Source organism: Falco cherrug, chromosome 4, assembly GCF_023634085.1.
Source record: "Falco cherrug isolate bFalChe1 chromosome 4, bFalChe1.pri, whole genome shotgun sequence".
NCBI lineage: Eukaryota > Metazoa > Chordata > Aves > Falconiformes > Falconidae > Falco > Falco cherrug.
In genome coordinates, this window is record NC_073700.1 from 24,858,889 (window position 1) to 24,877,120 (window position 18,232).

Genomic DNA, 18,232 nt, shown 5'->3' on the forward strand with positions numbered 1-18,232 from the left:
GCTACAATTTTGTTGTTCTCTGACAATAATACAAATATAAAATTTTAACTTAACTATGTATCTTTATCTATCCAATTTCTGAAAATGACTGGACTTAAAAAAGATGCATAGAATTGACTTTATACTCCTCTTTCACATAATGGAATTTTTAGAAGACTTTGTAACTATATCCTGTATGGTTTTTTTACCTGTTCAAATTTCCAGCCATCGGACATTGTGGAAACCATTTGAGTGAGTTCCTCTTCCTGGCACTGCAGCACCCTGTACACATGTTTGACTGGCACCTTCAAGAAGAAACATAAGATGCTCAATACAACATGGACTTCACTGTGTTTGTGACTTGTCTAAAGTTGCCCTTCCTCTTTAGAAACAGTAAACAACAACACCTTGAACACTCCGCCTTTCAAAAGAAATCTCATCTGTTCAGAATCACCTTGCAGAAGACTCAATGCTTAACAAATGTTTCAGGGACTAAAAGTGCTACTTAACAGTTACAACAAAATATTCTTAAGACTTACCTATCATTCCATGTGGTAGCAAACCACATCATTCAAAATCAAGGCTGAGGTTCTGCAGAGGCTAACTTTATGGAATGTCTGACCATATTCAAAAGTCTTTTATTTCCCTATCAAAGTTTCCCATGCAGAGCAACAAATAAGTAGGACCATTTCAGCTGAAACCCTTTAGAAAATGCTATGAGAGCAACTCTGCTATCCCACAACCCGACTTCAAGAGAAATCTGCAACATGATTTTGTAATGTCTCCATGAGCGCTCAGTTATCAGGGAAGGCCAGAGTGGCAGAGCTAAAGAACAAACTTGAATACTTTCTTTACTTAACAATTCCCCTATCATATTCACTTCCATGAAGAAATAATCATGAGCTGCTATGAGAAGAGGCAGATTCTTCTTAGCTACATAGCACTACAAATAAAGAAACTAACTTTGCTACAAAAGCGTGTCACAGGAGCTGAACAGCATCAGTACATATGCTGTATAAACACACTGTATAAACATACAGTATAAGTAACAGTTGTACTGTAGGTAGGCAATCTCATCATATTCAGAGTATTTAAACATGAGAAAAATATATTCTGCAAAAGCTGTTTTCTAAAATAACTATTTCCAGAAATTATATTATGACAAATTCTGCTACTACCAGACATTTTTGATCAATTCTTTAGAATGTTTTCTGTTTTTGAACAAGAACTAGAACCATACGTCTGTGTCCTTTGTAAGCGGACTAGCAGGTACTGGCGATTTAGAATATTAGTCTTTGCATCCTAATAGTTCCAGCTCAGCCAGTGATGGAAGCCATGCAGTACCTTACTGGGGAAAGGAGCAGTTAAGGAAAACAAAAATGGAACCCACCCACTACTTGCCATAGAACAAATAATCAAAACCACACTAGAAAACAGCCTCACCTGTGAGATCTTGCTGTCTCTTTCTCTTATTTTGTCCTTTACCAATTTTATTAGTGATGTGATATTGTAGAATTCAGCCTCTTCCAGTACACCTAGTATGAGAACATTTTTTGGAAAGACAGTGTAACCAATGATTCCAGGCCAAAACCCCAACCAATTCCTAAGATTATCTTCTCTACGGCTATGGAAAATGATTTCTCTTGCCCTAGTAAAAGTTTGTTTACCAGCCTAACAATTCTGGCTTTGTTCAGGCACATGTAGTTCAAAGTTTAGCTCATTCTGACAAACTGTCCTAAAAAACCCCCGAAGAAAACTGATGCCATTTCACATACAGAATGAGAGGCTGGACACAAAAAAAAGGGAGCACAAATGCCATTCCATAGCAGACCGACTGATCACCACAGCTCAGCCCCTGCCTCAGGCTGGAATACGAAACAGAAATTAAAACAATCCCTCTGGAAAGCTCTGCAGCTCCAAGCGTGCAGAAAATTTTTCTTCCTGTCGTTTGAGATATCAGACCCTGAAACAAAAGCTTAAAGATGTATACTGCAGACTGCTCCCACTCACATGTTCAAGCCTTACCTGTTCTCCACACATACTATGTGTTTAACAATGCACATGGAAATTATGTTTCACACTATTTCCTGCTAGTATTGTTAGACTGTGTTTCTCTTTGTCCAATTTCTTCAAAACCTTATTAATACAGTTTTAGTACTACATGGTTTAAAACAGTCATCCTCCATTAGTGTAAAGTAGATCATCAGTTTGGGACAGGGAGGGAGAAGCTGGGGTCAGAATTTACTCTTCAAAAGCATATTCCACACATCTGAACAACCCAGAACTGCATTCTTACTTCGCTTTACGTTTTCTAAATCTTGTTTTGCAGCCAGTATTCTTTTGCTTGAATCCAAATATTTCACACAGTCATGCAGAAAAGATACAAGATTATACAATAATGGGCATCTCTCCTCATATTTGAATATTTATGCTCTCTTTCTAACTGGGGATGGGGGTTGTGAAGTCAGGAATCATACTCAAAACACTCAAATTACAGCATATACTATAACTGCATGATACCCACCAGCTTCACTTGAAACAGATCGAAATGCTACACTGATTAAAATTTACCATTTACTTGTAAGTTAATTTTGGTGACTCAAAAGCAATGAAAATAATAAGCAAGTGACAAGAAAGCAGGAGATTTAGTAACATCTTACCTTCCTCAGCCAGGTCCTTGTTAATAACCAGCTTCCCATGTCTGAGATAGTTCAGCACTGGCCCAAAGTAGGTTGGGTCTCTGTCTATTAAATAGGCACCCGTTTCATCCTAGATTAGAGAAAAAAAAACACCAACCAAACAAAAACAAACCAAACAAAACCCAAAACACACAAAAAAAACCCCCAAGCAAACAAACAAACAAAGCCAAAAACCCCACAATGATTTGAACATCCAAGCAGGAATTCAAGCTAATATTCAGCTTTGCATCTGAATAGCAATTAGGTATTCAGACACAGTCACATTCCTTAAAGCCAAATTTATTAAACGCATTATAAGGAATTTAACAACAAAGTTGTAATTGTATCAGACTGATCACTTGATTCAATCATGTACTACACAACTTCTCTTACCTGATCAATTCCCCCCAAGCCCTCATAAAAAGATTAATAACATTGTTAGCATGAAAGATCTAAGTAGTAAGTGAGAACACTGAAAATTAAAGTTAAAAGTAACACTTAAAAACAGGAAACTATCGTTTTGTTTGGAAACCTGAAGAATCAGAACAAAGGCTGTATTCCAGTGAGGTTCAAATACCAGCTTTTCTTTCTTCTTTTTTTTTTTTTTTTTTTTTTTTTAAATTTCATAGAATCACAGAATATCTCAACTTGGAAGGGACCCATAAGGATCATCAAGTCCAACTCCATTAAAGGCAAACAAACCTATCTTCTCTTTAACCTCAACAGGTTGTTCTAAAAACATTTGGTTTTGTCTTAGCTCAGATGTACAAATACTCACAGGCTACTGAGAATGGCTGTGTACCAAGCAAGGGTTGTATGTGCATCTTCTAAAAAACCCAAAAGTATACTGAAGATGCAGTTCCTACCTACCTCACGCAGACAAAGAGAGATAGATCAAACTAACTGATGCTCAGTTTACTGAACACTGCACAGCATTTTGTGGAACACAAAATACAGTTCAAGAAATTCACCTGCATAGATGATATTCTTGACAAAGAGATAAAGAAGCAAAATTGATTATTTCCTACATAATTTAGAGTCTGTGTGTGAACACTTGTGATCAGTGCAGTACTGACATACTTTGTGCTAGCCAGAGGTCTAAGGAAGACTGGTAAGACAGATATCTCATAGATCCGCTGCTCCTCCTTTCTACTGTCCAGTGGATCACTGCCAGCATTAATCCTTTAGTACCTAAAGTTTTGGTGCAGTAGATATCCTACAGATATACGCTGGAGAGATGTGGCAGCACCCCAAATATTTTTTTTATTTATTCTTATTTCTAATATAGTAGTTTACAGAAGATACTAAAAAAGCATCAGTACTAACAACAAATCCTAGTTAAATTTGAATCATTCTCCCCCAAAACTACATGTGATAGTAATACCTGCTCTTCCACATGAAAAAACATTCTACTGACCCAATCCTTTGCATCTGGGCATTAATGTGGATAGGTACGATTTGAACCATGATACCTGAAGACTCTCTCTACTTAACAGTATCTAAAGTTCCTAAAATGTTTTATTGGAAAAAGGATGGTAGATGTCTTTTCAGGCACATGGATTTAGTTTCTGAATAACTGTGCTTGTCTAACCAGAGTTGGTAGAACGTAGAAAGGCCACAGCCTGAACTACAAACAACATAAACATCCTTCTGTAGTTAAAAGCTAAATGCTTTACACACTCAGACACACTGCCATTTTAGAAATGAAGGGGTGTCATAGTTTATATAAAATTAACTGTTCAAGAAAATGGTAATATATTAAAACATGCTGTCAGTTAACCTACACTCAGAGCATACAGTGCTTCATGAAGTCTAATCACAATTTCTTCTGACCTAAACTCATAGTCTCACAGAAGCAAGACTATGCACCAAACCCAGTAGACAGATGAAGTACAGAAAATGGTGTACTTTTAAGGGTTGACATTTAAATATATTTACAGTACCAAAACACTTCAAGAATGAACAACCTACAGATACAACCCAAAGAAATTAAATTAGCTGACAAGTGTATGAATTATAAGCTGAAAAGTATTATTTAATACAGGAACAGAAACCAGTGCAGTTGGAAAGGAAGATCTAAACCTGATGAAATGAAACACTGTTTTAAAGAAAACAGCACAGTCTTTGGTCATCAGTTGAACTGAATTAAGAAGCATACAGGCTTACAAAACTGGAATTCCTCTCAGTTAAGGGAAAAAAAGTCTCTAGAAACAAGCTTCTTCAATAAGATTATTGTAATCTTTTACACTACAGTGTTTTCTCACATCACTCTCTAAAGTCATGCCGGCCACCAGCCCTACGCCATTACAGAGACAGACAGGTAGGTCACAGAAGCAAAATAACTAAAAAGCTCTACAGGAAATCTCAAGTAACAATGGTTACTTCACTCCTTACACGAAAGGGCCAAATAAAAAAAAGCAGATATTTTTTTTTTGTCTGTTTACAGACTACAGTGCCTGAAATTACTCTTAACTGAGTAGATTTCTGTATATTACACAAGCTCCCAACAAAACCACAAAGGGAACAAGCTATGTCAGGTCTTCTCTTTCAAATTCTGCCTAATGAGGTCATCAGCAGACTGCATTACCTGAACTCCTTAGCCTAGCATGCACATCAGAGTTTATTATTAGCACTTGTACCAAAAATGCTTTACACATACTGACGACATCCACTCTATGAAATATAAGAATTGCATGTTTTCTACCTATCTTTAATCATTTTCCTCATCATCCACAAACTTTCTTTTTTTCCATGCTATTGTTCCTCACCTTTTTTTTTCTGTTACACTGTTCCTTTCCTGACCACTCAAATTTTCTTCCTCACCAAATTACCATCTAGAATCTATAAAAATGTTTAATCTTCACATCGATAAACACAAATGCTATACCAAACACGTGTACTACACCACACAAATCAAGTGCCATCTCACTAGTGTCATAGTTTACTCTGTGAAGCCCCTCCAGCAACTACATGTCTTCAAAAAATATTAAAAAAGAAGAAAAAAGGAACCCAAAAGTCTTACAATTTATGGTGTAATAGTAACTTCTTTTTTACATTAGTAATTATCAATAGTTAAAGTTTAAGAGCTCTGGCTAAGTTCTTACAGTGAGCAATCCAAATTCTGTCAACAGCATTCGCTTCAGTGTGTAAATTCCACGCAGAATTACGAGTAGACTGAACAATTCAGAGTAACTGGGCACTTGCATACCCATATTACAGATATGGAAAACATGCACTAATTAACATTCTTCCAAAGAGAATTATGTGTTTTGGACTTTGGACCTTACAACTCAGGTATCCTGTAGACTAAAGCCTGAGAGTCAAGCCCCAAAATGTAAAGAACATTTTAAAAATATGCAAAGAATGCACAAGCAAAAGAGCCACAAAACTGACTGCCTAGGTATCTTCCTATAGAAAATACCTTCTCACTCCTCCTTTACAGTAAGCTGCTTGATTATCCTTCAATCTGAAATCACCAAGAAAAGCCGATTATGCTAGATCTTTAAAGATGTTTATGTAAACATAAATCCAATAAAAGCTGACATAGTAATGTAGTCATCTGCTCCACTTAGAACTCAAAATATGGGTTATAAATCTTTGCACAATTTTGGGATATTGTCAGGATTGGCTTCATCCACACATTCATGAAAACACACTGTATTCTCATTGTAATTCGCTTTTTGGACACTCTTTCTAAGGAAACATTTTTGTTTTATTGTACGGTATGAATAATAAATTGCACTTCAAATGTGATTTAGACAGTTTAAATGTGTAGCTACAGTTTGTGCCAGTGTAACTGAACTAGCCCTAAACTAGCTTGAATGTTAATAGACTGTGTTGCCCCAGCTATGCTACTTCCTCTGCTAACTAGTTAATTAGGTTTTTACAAGCTTTGAGCAAGTTTGAATCTTGACTGACACAACCAGTGTAGGTATTTTGAAGCCATTTCCCAGGTTTCAGGTGAATACTACAAACACCAGATAAATCCATATTCTAATAACATCTCGGTTTTCCCTCTTGTAGATGTATTCTATACAAACAGGCGTTAATGTTTACCAGAACAGCAGCTGAAACTCAAGTTTCCTCTCTCTTCAGTATAGTCACATCACCTCACGTTTCAACCTCATAGGTGTTCCATACAAATTGTGCTACTCTTCGTAAGGATGCTCAAAGCAAATGCTCCAGTCATCTTTCTGCATCCAACACAAAAGCAGTAATTAACCACATGGGTGTTTGTATCTTTACCCAGCTCTATTTTTGTACTAAATTCTTCCCTCTACCAAGAGTTTTTCCTTCCTTGTCCATAAGTACTAAACCTTTCCCATACCTGCTCCTTTTTACAAGGACATCATTTAAAAGACAACATTGCTGAGCTACAGTGAAGACCGTATTTGTTTATTGTCACTCTCCAACACCAATGTTTAGTCCAAGTTACAAATACCATGGAATTTTAGAGGAAGCCTAATAACTTGCTCTTAAATTTTCAATCACCTGGTTCAGCATACCAATGAAAAGTCAGCGTAGCTCAGAATCGTATTCTTTCTCCCTTAAGAATTAACCCTATTGTGTATCTACAGTCCAGCATTCATGGAGACAGGAGACTCAAAATGCACATGTATTTTCAAAGAATTTGAAAAATATTGCCAAAACATGTAAATGATCATGTATTCCAGTCTCAAACATTTCTACTTCAGTCTTTATAGAGACTGAGGCTCAAAAAAACCATAATGAATACTTAGTCTGATCTTCATTTAAAACATACACAGCACTCAATTTATTTACAGTGAAATTTAACCTTTAGAAAGCAATGATGAAACCTAGCCATTTTGTGCAAGCCATTCCGGTAACTAATTACTGTCACTGTTAAAAATATGTACTTTCTAGCCTGCACACCTATAGCTTCACGCTTCACTAGCTGGATCTTACAATACCTTTGCTAGACTGCACAGCCTTCACTTTTAAGATTTCTAGTCTCCATGTATGTACTTCTGGACTGAGAAGTCACTCCTTAAACTTCTTGCCAAAAAAATCCCCAGTTTTGCTCTTTACAACCTTCCACCAAATTGTATTACATCTTGTGACTACCCTCCAAGTTCTCCAATTTCTGCAGTGAACTTGAATTGTGAATACTAGAATCAGGTACAGGATCCCAGTAGGACTCAGAAGGAGGACCAAATACATACATCTCCCTAATCCCATTTAACCTTCTTCCTGAGAACTGCATTAATACACTAGCCGAAATGTCAAAAGTGTATTTCTAGTTAATTATCTTCGTTGAGGTCAAAACTGGTCCAAAGACTTCTCAAATACTTTTCCAGAATGGACACACTCCGAAACCACACTGCCAACTCTTGGCTCAAAGCCGTGTGCTTTTAGATATGTGGGTATCTAAAAAACTGACATGACTTACACATACTGAGCAAGCCGAAGTTCTACTAAAGGCAGCAACATGCACAGAAATACAACAGTATCTGGCACTAAATCTAGGTTTAGAGATAATTATCTCCCCTACCCCCTGTGCTTTTTAGATCTTGAGCTAGATGCCCAGAACACATTTTTCTCAAACTACATCACCTAAAAACTTTGAGCATCAGCAGACGGCCAGTACTAATCAAAACTACACTAATAACAAAACCCACCTAACTAGTCAGAAGTCTCGTGCACAAATAAGTTTACCTCAGAATAATGACTACAATTAAGTTACTTTTTAGTGCTGCCAGTAAGATTCTTCTAAAACACTCAGTGCTTGCTTCCTTCCTTCTTTAACAGATTCCACCTCAGTAGAATTATACTTAACTTTAAAAATGCATCAAAAATCAAGTGTGAATACTGTTGCCAAAAACCTTATTAAGAAAGGCTGACAGTCTTCTCACTTAGGGGAAAGTTTAAAGAATGATAGAACAGTTTATAAAAGAAAAACTGGTATATAGATAAAATAGGCAGATGCTGACACCAGGAAATACCTGGCAGTAAAACTTACAGTACAAGCATCAAGTAAGTTAAACAAGGATGAACAAGTGAGCAAGACTCTGCTTGTCTTATTTTTACGTACTCATCTCTAAAGCAAGATTTAAATACTCCAGAAAACAAAACCTATTGTGAACAGCAGGATGACCACTACCACTCATTCATTTGCTCAAATAATTCTCAAATAGTCTTAAATACAAAGAAATCTTAAACAGAAAGATACGTACGACATTGTGAAACGTACCGAATTCAGAGAATCAACATCACTACCTCATTCCATTCAACACCAGTTTTGCCATAGGGTGTGCCAAGGTTTATCTTTCTTCTGTTGCAACTGAAAACATACCTGATTGCAAGACAGGCTGCACAGCTTTGTTCAACATTAGCACGTGAAATAATGTAAAGGCAAACGTGCCACCTTTCTTGAAGCCTTTCAATTCTTTTTAACAGCAAGCATTAAGGAAATCCTATGATTTATGCAAACAACAAAAACTCCCATGTTGGTGTAGAAATTCCAGTAGAGGAAAATCACTATGTATGCAACTGACACTTGTGAAGTGCAACCCATGAACTATTTCAGTTTCTTGTTCTCATTTCTAATAAACTCACCCATTCAACCTCTTTCGGAACTTCTTAATATATCAACATGATTAATTTTGGTATGCTTCACTGGTTGACTTTAGGCAGAAACAGCTCTATTATTAATTTTTGGGTTTGCTTACAGGTCTGTTCTTATCTGAGATAAGCATTTCTCATGGCTTCGTTTTCTAAAGATTCTGATTTGGCAATCTTGCAAAACAAGAGTGTGAACCAAACTTTTATCTTCACAGACATATATTTACTGGTGTACGAGTTAGTTTAATTACTGGCTCTTCTGCTTGGTCTTGCTTCTAGATATGCAGTCTGCCCACACCCTTTTGTCAGCTGGGACATTAGAGGTCTCCACAAGCTGGTTTAACTTAAAAAATTATACCTCCTCTTTCATTTTTCCTGAGCTACATATCACATGGAGCATGATCAGGGGACTATGAAACGTGCCTATGAACTATAAAACGTGTTTTGTATTATGAGCACGATTCAGTATTAACCTCTTGAAAATACAGCTAAAACTTCCCAAAGTGAGTTACTGAAGTGCATCCCAGACAAATTCCCCACACAGGAAACATGATATACATTGTTAAGGCTAGTTCTTCCAAACAGAGGGCTGCGGCTATTGGTTTCGATAACGTCATCTGCTGGCCCATCCCTCAGGATTCTCCCTGCCCCACCTACTCGACATCCTCATCTGGAGGCAGAGGCAAGTATGTCTGGGGTGGGTGTTAACAGGCATCAGCCTACATACGAGCTCAAATACACATTCTCACTTTAAAGTTTAAAACTAGGTGTCTAAAACCCATGGGATTTTTAGGAAGAAAACACAATTTGGAATCAAACCCAGGGAATTACAGGTCAAAGACCAGATCTAATGCTCCAGGCTTTAAGAGGGCAGTATCTTTATCTGTTAGCTGCACCTTGTAAGAACGACTGATTTATGCGCACAAAATTGCGCTATGTGGTAGTCATTGTAAGTAATCTTTAGCATATGACCGAGAAAGATCTATCAACTTACTATCAGGTTACAGCTCATAATGGCACTCCCAGAAGCAACACCATGAGGGAAAAAACAAATCTGTTACTATCAGATTTTGATTTACATGCACGTAGCAAAGGAGAAGAACCAGAGTCCAGGATGATAACACAAATACCATCAATTATTCCCTTGTCGTATCTGTGCTCATCAGTTAAAGGCATCTGATATTTCAAAACTAAACCATACAATCTATTGATATGCTATCATAACCACATGGTACATTCACAAACTCGTGAGACGTCAGGGAAGTCTTTTTTTCCTCTTGAAAGGAATGATATTTGTTATCATTCAGAGGGGAAAAAAAGGCATTGCTCAGATTACGGAGATGAAGATTCTAAAGATTCTGAATCAAATCCCTGGAAGAAAGGCTCTATGTGTTTAAGTGATCTTGGGTACAGTACTCTAAGAGGTAGGTCACTTCTACAAAATCCAAGATGACAAGTGACTGCAGGAACCAGGCTCTGAATGAAGTGAAAAATCAATGACCACAGACGGTCAAGACAATGGAACATGAAACTCTGACAAACAGTGTACTGAAAAGAAGACCATAGCCCATATTTAACCACGAAAGACTTTGCTTTTTGTACATCAAATTGAAGACATCCAGGTTTGTAAGCCTAGAGAATACTTCTTTAAATAACAGGAATTTCTCTAAATCTACTTGTCTCATGCTACTGATCTGCACAATAATCTATTAAAGATAACTATACCAGCTACAATTTTCTTAAAAAGGCTACTTGGAACGAAAGGGCAATGCAATTTGTTTGGGCTTACTAAAGGGGTTTCAATAGACTTCTACAATGGCAAAAGAAGATGACAGTCATATCTAAGCAGCTCAAATAAAATACAGGCATGTTCCTTGTAAGCAAAGGATATATTTCTATAGCTGTGACTGCAGCTAGCTTTAAGTTGTCATGTATGCTATTAAAGACTATAACTACGTTAGGTCTACCAATGTGGAAAAAGAATTCATCGTCTCTCCATATTCTACCAAATAGCTAAATAATCTGAGCATAAATTTATGATTCCCAAAAAGGTAAGTACAGTAAAAAAGAAAATGTTTAGATTAGTAGCCTCATGAAATTTTTGCAAGATAGCAACACCTCACTGACTGCGCTTGTGAAAGATGATTTCATCAACTGGTGAAAAAAGGCAGCCAAATGCCTTAATTAGAACTAAAGCATTGCTTCTAAAAATATGCCTTCTCGCTGTCTCTGATGATATTGAGAGAGCAAGCAAACAAGCCCTTTTTTTCAGTGGAACACCTGAAACATGTGCCTTTTATTTAAGAAACCTTAGAAGAAAGCTTTCCTACTCCTGCCCAAGTAAAACCAGCTTCTGACACATCAGCAAGCTACCTACATTTTAAAAATGACTTTTATAGGTCAGTTTGAGCTAATCCTCTTCAAAAGAATCCAAACCAAAGCAAAGACAACAAAAGCCAATCCCCACACCACCACCACCACGCTTTAAGGTATTTTCTCTAATTCTAGAACACTTTTTTTATTCAGGTTCTGTTCTCTATCTTCTTAGGCGTTTAAACATCCTTTCTGGAAGTTATGCATGAGAAAATTTACTACCAGTCTCACTGAAAAAAAATAATTAGTTGACATAGAAAAATCAGCTCTTTTATTTTCCACCTGTTGGTTATATGTTCAAGAGTTATAAGCTGTTCCCTTCTTTTCCTTAAGTGTATTGTACCGGGAGACCATTTTTGGCAGTTTTGCTCCAAAATCTCTTTCAGAGTCAGCATTAGATACAAATACTTTACATCCATTGCCGCATACCACTCCATAAATAAAATTTTAATCAGTAATTTTTCTTTCCCTACTAAAAAATGAGTCAGAATGAATACCGGAATACTCAGCATCACCCCGCATTTGCGGTCCATGCCGAATAAATGATACTTTTCTCAAAGAACTGGTGGAACACAGAACTCTACGGTTAAGTGAGAGCGGTTATTACCCGAAGTACTTTGATCTGCTTCTTGAAATTAAACAAGAGGATGATGACAGTGCAGAAATAACATACAGCGCGGGCAGACACTCCATTAAAACGTTAAAACTCAATCCGGTCAGACAACGTGAAGACGCAAGCAGACAATCGAGCGACCCTGCACGCCCTCCGCTGTGTTTACGAGCAGCTGCGTTACTCGGAAGGCGACGGCTCCGCCGGCCGGGGGGGCCAGCCCGCCCCCGCCGCCCCGCACACGCGCCCCTGAGGCAGCGCGGCCGCCCGTGCCCCGGCGAGCGGCCCCGGCCCCGCGGTCGCACCCCGCAGGGAGGGGACACGGCACGCCGAGCCCCGGCTCCCACGCGGGACCGCGGCACCGCCCGCAACGCTCCCTGGCGCGGCGGGGAGGCGGCCCAGCCCAGGGAGCGGCGCGGCGGGGCCCGCGCTCACCTTGTCCGAGTCCAGGTCGGGGTCGGCCTGGCAGAGGCGGAAGAGGAAGGACTTGGGGTCCCTGCAGAGCGTCTGCCGAGTGGTCAGGAAGCAGGTGCCCCCCACGTTCAGCCGCACCCACTTGCCGGGCACGGTGCCCGGCGGCGGCGCCGAGCTGCAGCGGCGGCAGGGCCCGCCCGGGCCCAGGCCGCCGCTCGGGGGCACCGGGAAATCGCAGTGGCTCTCCGCCGCCATCCTCGCCGCCGCCGGAAGGGTCCGCCCCAGCTACAGGTCCCCGGGCGCGCCTCCCACCGGAAACGCCCAGCCTAGACTGCCCCCCCTGCCCCGCCCCGCCCCCGATGGCGCCCACAGCGCCGCCCCTGGCCCGGAGGTTCCCCCCCCGCGGAAGGACGAGGCGGAGGCCGGGCCAGGACCCTACATGCCTTTATTACAGACTACCAAGCATAAGTGAAATCCGTCATCCAGTCACTAACTACACATCTACAGCACAGAAATCTGTCGAGAGGAGAATAAACAGTCATTAAATTATGAGATATGATTAAATCATCGACCAATAGAAAATTTATATAATAAAGCCAGAAAAAAGGTGTAAAATATAGTTTACAATAATTATTCACATTCAAGGCTGTACATCAATACATACAACACCATGGCCCCGAACATGAATTCAATCCAAATAATTCATATATTAGAATTTAAATAACACAGACTGAACTAGAGGCCAACAAGAGCCAGCAAATAATCTTATAAGAATAAAAATACAAAAGTGTGTATCTTATATCATTGCATTATTTGCTTCTGTTTTCGTAAGTTCTTGGAGGAGGGGAGATTGTTTTTCGGTGTTTGTTGAAGGGGGTGGGGGTTTTCTTTCTTTTTTTTTTTTTATCTGTACATCACAGTTACAGCTACAAACCAGGTAGAGAATATACACACGTAACTGACTGCCACCAACCTGAAAACAGCTAGCATACAACTATCAAAACTGATTATAGTTCCTGGTTCCTATTTCTTCTCTTTTGTCAGATACAGTAATTGTAAGTTCTGCTACAATTTAGAACATTTGCCACATCCAGTCAGAGTCAGTACATGGTCATAGGAAGCTTTGTCAAATGGCAACCATCTACATTCACTGCCATGCCAACAGACAGACCAGGTCATGGGGCGCTTAAGGACCTCTCCGATTGTTTGCTGTGTAGAAGTCACATTTCTTTTAAGAAAGAGGAAACATTCTTAAATCACCAGTCTTAACTGAAAGCATGCCATTTTGGGTCAGAGAATTACTTGTCTGTAAGCTTGCTTGATCAGCTGATGGACAATCCGTGTCATGAAGCTTTGCAGGAGCACTTCCATTTGATTAATAAAATATCTGCATAAAATATTACAGGCATTCAGCAAAATTTCAGATATAAATACCACACCTATTCATGTAATTCACTAGTAGAAAGGATGATCAGAATCCACAGACCACATCTTTAGGCAACTATTAATATAAAGTTCTCTCCTCAGCAAGGTGTTGAAATCAGATTTTTGTCCACTGGCCAAACGAAGCAGCTGTCTCTGCTTTACTACATCATTCAAAGGAAACTGTTAAGTGTACATGTGGGAATCCCTCAGGATTCTTCAAAGTTCCCAGCACAAAACATAGTAATACCAAGCACATTAAGCATCTTGAACTATGAAAAGGGATTACAATTACCAAATTTTTGTTTTGACCTACAGAGCTGTGTTTTTTCTGGGCTTATATATGGCAGATACCTCACAAATAAATCATGCCAGAAGGAGACAAGCAGAGCACAGTACTACTATCCAATGGCTTGATGTCTTCAGTATCTAAATGCTTAGCACATGAGATCTTAATAGGTAATGTCAGTCTGCTCACAATGCCTCCACATCACATCTGAAGCAAGCCTGCCTTAATATAAATCCTTCTCAAAACCAGTCTTTAAGGGCAATGGCAATAACTCATGTCTCCAGTTTATCAAAGCGGTTTTAAACTTCCTGTAACCGGGCTGGACACTGAATAGAACAGTGTGATTCAAAAGCCCTTTCTAGCAGTAGTACTTCATCCTTTTGTGAGCTCCACCCCACAGAATACAGAAGCAATAAACACCTTCCCGAAGTTCAAATCCCAAGCAAAACAAAATCAATTACTGACCAGATTCTTTATAAATGACTGGCAATTGTTCAAAATACAAAAGATGGAATGAAACAACAGATTGGATTTTCAGTAGGTTTGCAGTGAGGAGTCTGAAGAAGAGTCTTCAAGTGCCTAACAACCCTTTTTGTGCTTTGAAAGACCTTGAATAAAAAGCAGAGAAATTAACTGACTTATCTGCAGCTCTGAAGAACCTCCCTTGTACATTTAATTCCGTGAATTCCCATGAACCACATGAGTAATCTTCAGGACAAAGGTCTGAAGCTACCCTGCTTCTGGATATAAGCATTTAGAACAGGAACCAGCCCTTCATAGCATATCACACCTGGCAATGCACATTTAAGTAGAAAAACCAGTGAAACATACTTAAATGCACATGATTGTTTTGTCTTGCCTCACTCTATTCTGCCATCTTTCAAAACCATGGATTCAACTTACAGTCCAAGACCGACAAATACCTCTTCCAGAAAAGTTCTGGTCCCTTCCCAAAAACGCAGCAGCTAAAGAAAGCTTGATTTGGAACACTGAAGTTCTAAGGAGAGGGATGCCTGCAAGAGATGATCGCGGTTTCCTAATGACAGCATTATCAAAATAAAGATGTAATACCAGAATGTAGACATCAGCCTTCCAGACAACTTCTTGAGAGCTTACCACTACCAAGATTCCTTTGGCTGAACACTTTTGGTGGGCAGGACAGAAGTGCTCTGAGAGAGAATTTTCAGGGTGTGAAAGAGCAAAAATTCCTTTGTAATGGCAAAATGATCACAAGCCTAAATATCACAGAAAACATGCTTACGCATTCCTAGATTTCCACCTAGTGACCAAGCCAATGGAGGTCACTCCACCTCCTAATGAAGCTGAGGTGTTCAGTATTAGCAGAACAACTTTGCCAGACTTTTTACATATGGCCAAGTTTTGTCACATTGAACAGCAGTGGCACCATGACACCGCAAAACTCTCCTGTATAAAGTTGGAAATTGGTACACTGACATCTCCATACCAAAGACTAAGTCCAAAAGCAGTAGGGTTGCCTCCAGGGAACCCAATGTACAGCTGGAATTTGACAACCAGAGAACAAATGGATAGCACTGCAACAAACTTAGAGTACACGTCATCTTGTTTGGAATGGTAAATACAGGATTAACACAGGCACAGAGAGGTGGTGTACTGTGCTATTAAAATTTTAGTGAAAAGGAGTGCAACTTGTATGTGATGAAGTTTTTCGTGACACAAAAGGGATGGTGTTCCGTCTGTCTTGTCTCAGCCATTTACAGGGCACCTTAGCTTCCTTAACACCAGGCACTGTAAGCCAGTGATTTACTTCTGTCAAGTCTGTGTACGTGGTGGGATAATAGAAGATTACAAGAATGTAGATCCTCCAAAAGAAAAGGCAACTGCACTCTCTCTCCTTTAAAGACTGAAAGATACTGGAAAAGCTGAACTGGCATCAAGTCCAACCACACAACAGTTTTTAAGAGATCAATAATACCTTGCCTTCATCCTGTACGACAACAAAATACCCAACATTCACGTAAAATCCTGATAAGCCATTGCTTTTAGAAATACTGCTTCTAGAACAGTAGCCCATGAGTTTTTCAGCATTGCAGGAGAACATTTCTTTCTTTGGTGGAAGGAAAAGCACATCATAATATGATACTTCAAAATGCCAAGAGATGGTATACATAGAAGGCAAATAAATAGGTGTGATGTTTATACCACTTTTAAAACAAGGAATGCCTTTGTACAGACCTAGGTCATTCCTCTCTGCAAGGTTCAGGAACACAAGCATGTTGAAAAAAACATTAGGTAAGTTGTTTTTAGCACATAAAGTTTTGTCTTTGCAGCATTACAAGAAATGTTTGACCACAAAAAAAGCCTTAATTTGAAGAGGATAAAGGATATCGATATGAAAAATATTTTCATTTTCTAGATATGCCTTAAGTATCATATATTTTCTCCTTTTATCAATATCTTTCCTTTGAAATTTTAACTAGATTGCTTTATGGATCTGATTTTTCAATTGCTTAAATTTTTTTCAGAGTTACTAAATATTTGGCCATGGACCAAAAACAGGATTTTGTACATCTCATTATTCAATGAGACAAAAAAAAGTCAAGTAATCAATTCTACAAAGCTTTCACACTTCCTTCTCTACCCAGGTAAACAGGCTGGCCCCACTAAAATGCACAATACATGCACAACCTGGAAAGAAAGCTTCTAGCCCTCACCTCCTGAAAAGGTGAAAAACTATTTACTACTTCAATAGTAACCTTTTTCCCCCCAATACTAACTAGCTAAGTCTTTAGTTAGCATTAGTTAAAAGCATGCTAGTTAAGTTTCTTGTCCCTTGATTAAACACACATGATTCATATTAAAATTAAAATTGAATGTTTAAGATCTTATATGCTTCAGAAGCCAACATTACAATTTTAGAGAACTTTCAGTGCCATGCTCAGCATTTCACTCTCTCAAAACCTGTATCACTGGAGCCTGTCTGCCAGACACATACATCTGATTCATTCACATAATTACTAAAGTACCACATAAATCCTGCAACCAGAACTATATTAGGAATTACACATGGGTGCAACTGACCAGGCTACAAATGCCATATACCAATAAGCTGGGGGACTGTGAGGAAAGGAAGAGAAAAAGAGGTGGTGCTTAGGAGAGGCATATAAAAGCTCCCTGATGAAATACAGTTTAATGATAATCTGAAAGTCACAGAAAACTCCAGCCCCATAAAATGCAAGGCTGGTACATGATTCAGCATGTGTGCGTGTGGATTGGTTTTAACTCATCTTAAGTGAAGCTGGTAATGCAAGGTCTATCCTCTAGTCTGCAGCAGAAATTGAGCTGAAGTGCACAAAAGCAAGATCTTCACTGCAGTGATATGCATGTGGAAGCCTCAACAGAAGCACAAAGAGCGAGCAAAGCGACCCTGAATTCCATTAGGTTTTTGCTTTTCTTTTTTTCTTTCTTAGTAAAAAAACAAAAACAAAAAAACCCAGAACATTTCAGACATATGCTTCCCCTTGAGATGGTAATAGGTGGGTTGAAAAGATTCCTCTGATCGGCTGCACACGGAGTTCTAGCAGCAAGTAGGGAAACTGGGAAAGTTTGGATGAGCTTTACTATTTAGCAGCATTCTGGTGGTATCTGTGCCGCCAAACTTCATGTATCTTTTTGCACCATTTATGAGCATTCCCACTCGGGTCCATCAGGTAATATGTCCTGTTTGGCTGTAAGTGAACAACATTTTAATGAGTACCCCAAACAGTTTAACAAAAAAAAGCAGTAATTACTCTACATCCACCAATAAAATAATTATTCAAATTCTATTCCTAAACTTTCCAAAAGTTAAATTACAGTTATATAACATTATGTATTGCTGAATAGCCATACGTCTGGCATCTCAAT

The 18,232-nt window shown here is 38.9% G+C and overlaps 2 protein-coding genes across 12 annotated transcripts in view; both read right to left on the bottom strand.

Annotated features, from left to right (window-relative positions):
• KCTD5 (potassium channel tetramerization domain containing 5) overlaps window positions 1-12,935 on the bottom strand; it is a 37,035-nt gene extending 24,100 nt beyond the window's left edge. For 5 of the 6 annotated variants that reach the window (XM_055709009.1, XM_055709006.1, XM_055709008.1 and 2 more), the window contains exons 1-4: window positions 12,658-12,929; window positions 2,640-2,748; window positions 1,423-1,514; window positions 189-284 (exon numbers count right to left, since the gene is read on the bottom strand). In XM_055709009.1, the coding sequence (XP_055564984.1) occupies window positions 189-284; window positions 1,423-1,514; window positions 2,640-2,748; window positions 12,658-12,891 (531 nt within the window). In that variant the 5' untranslated portion in view covers window positions 12,892-12,929. Of the gene's footprint in view, window positions 1-188; window positions 285-1,422; window positions 1,515-2,639; window positions 2,749-12,657 lie in introns of all 6 variants that reach the window. The other variant, XM_055709004.1, reaches the window with a different exon arrangement.
• Window positions 12,936-13,064: 129 nt separating this feature from the next.
• PDPK1 (3-phosphoinositide dependent protein kinase 1) overlaps window positions 13,065-18,232 on the bottom strand; it is a 35,644-nt gene continuing 30,476 nt past the window's right edge. For all 6 annotated transcript variants that reach the window (XM_055709015.1, XM_055709019.1, XM_055709018.1 and 3 more), the window contains one exon: window positions 13,065-18,054. In XM_055709015.1, the coding sequence (XP_055564990.1) occupies window positions 17,947-18,054 (108 nt within the window). In that variant the 3' untranslated portion in view covers window positions 13,065-17,946. The remainder of the gene's footprint in view (window positions 18,055-18,232) is intronic.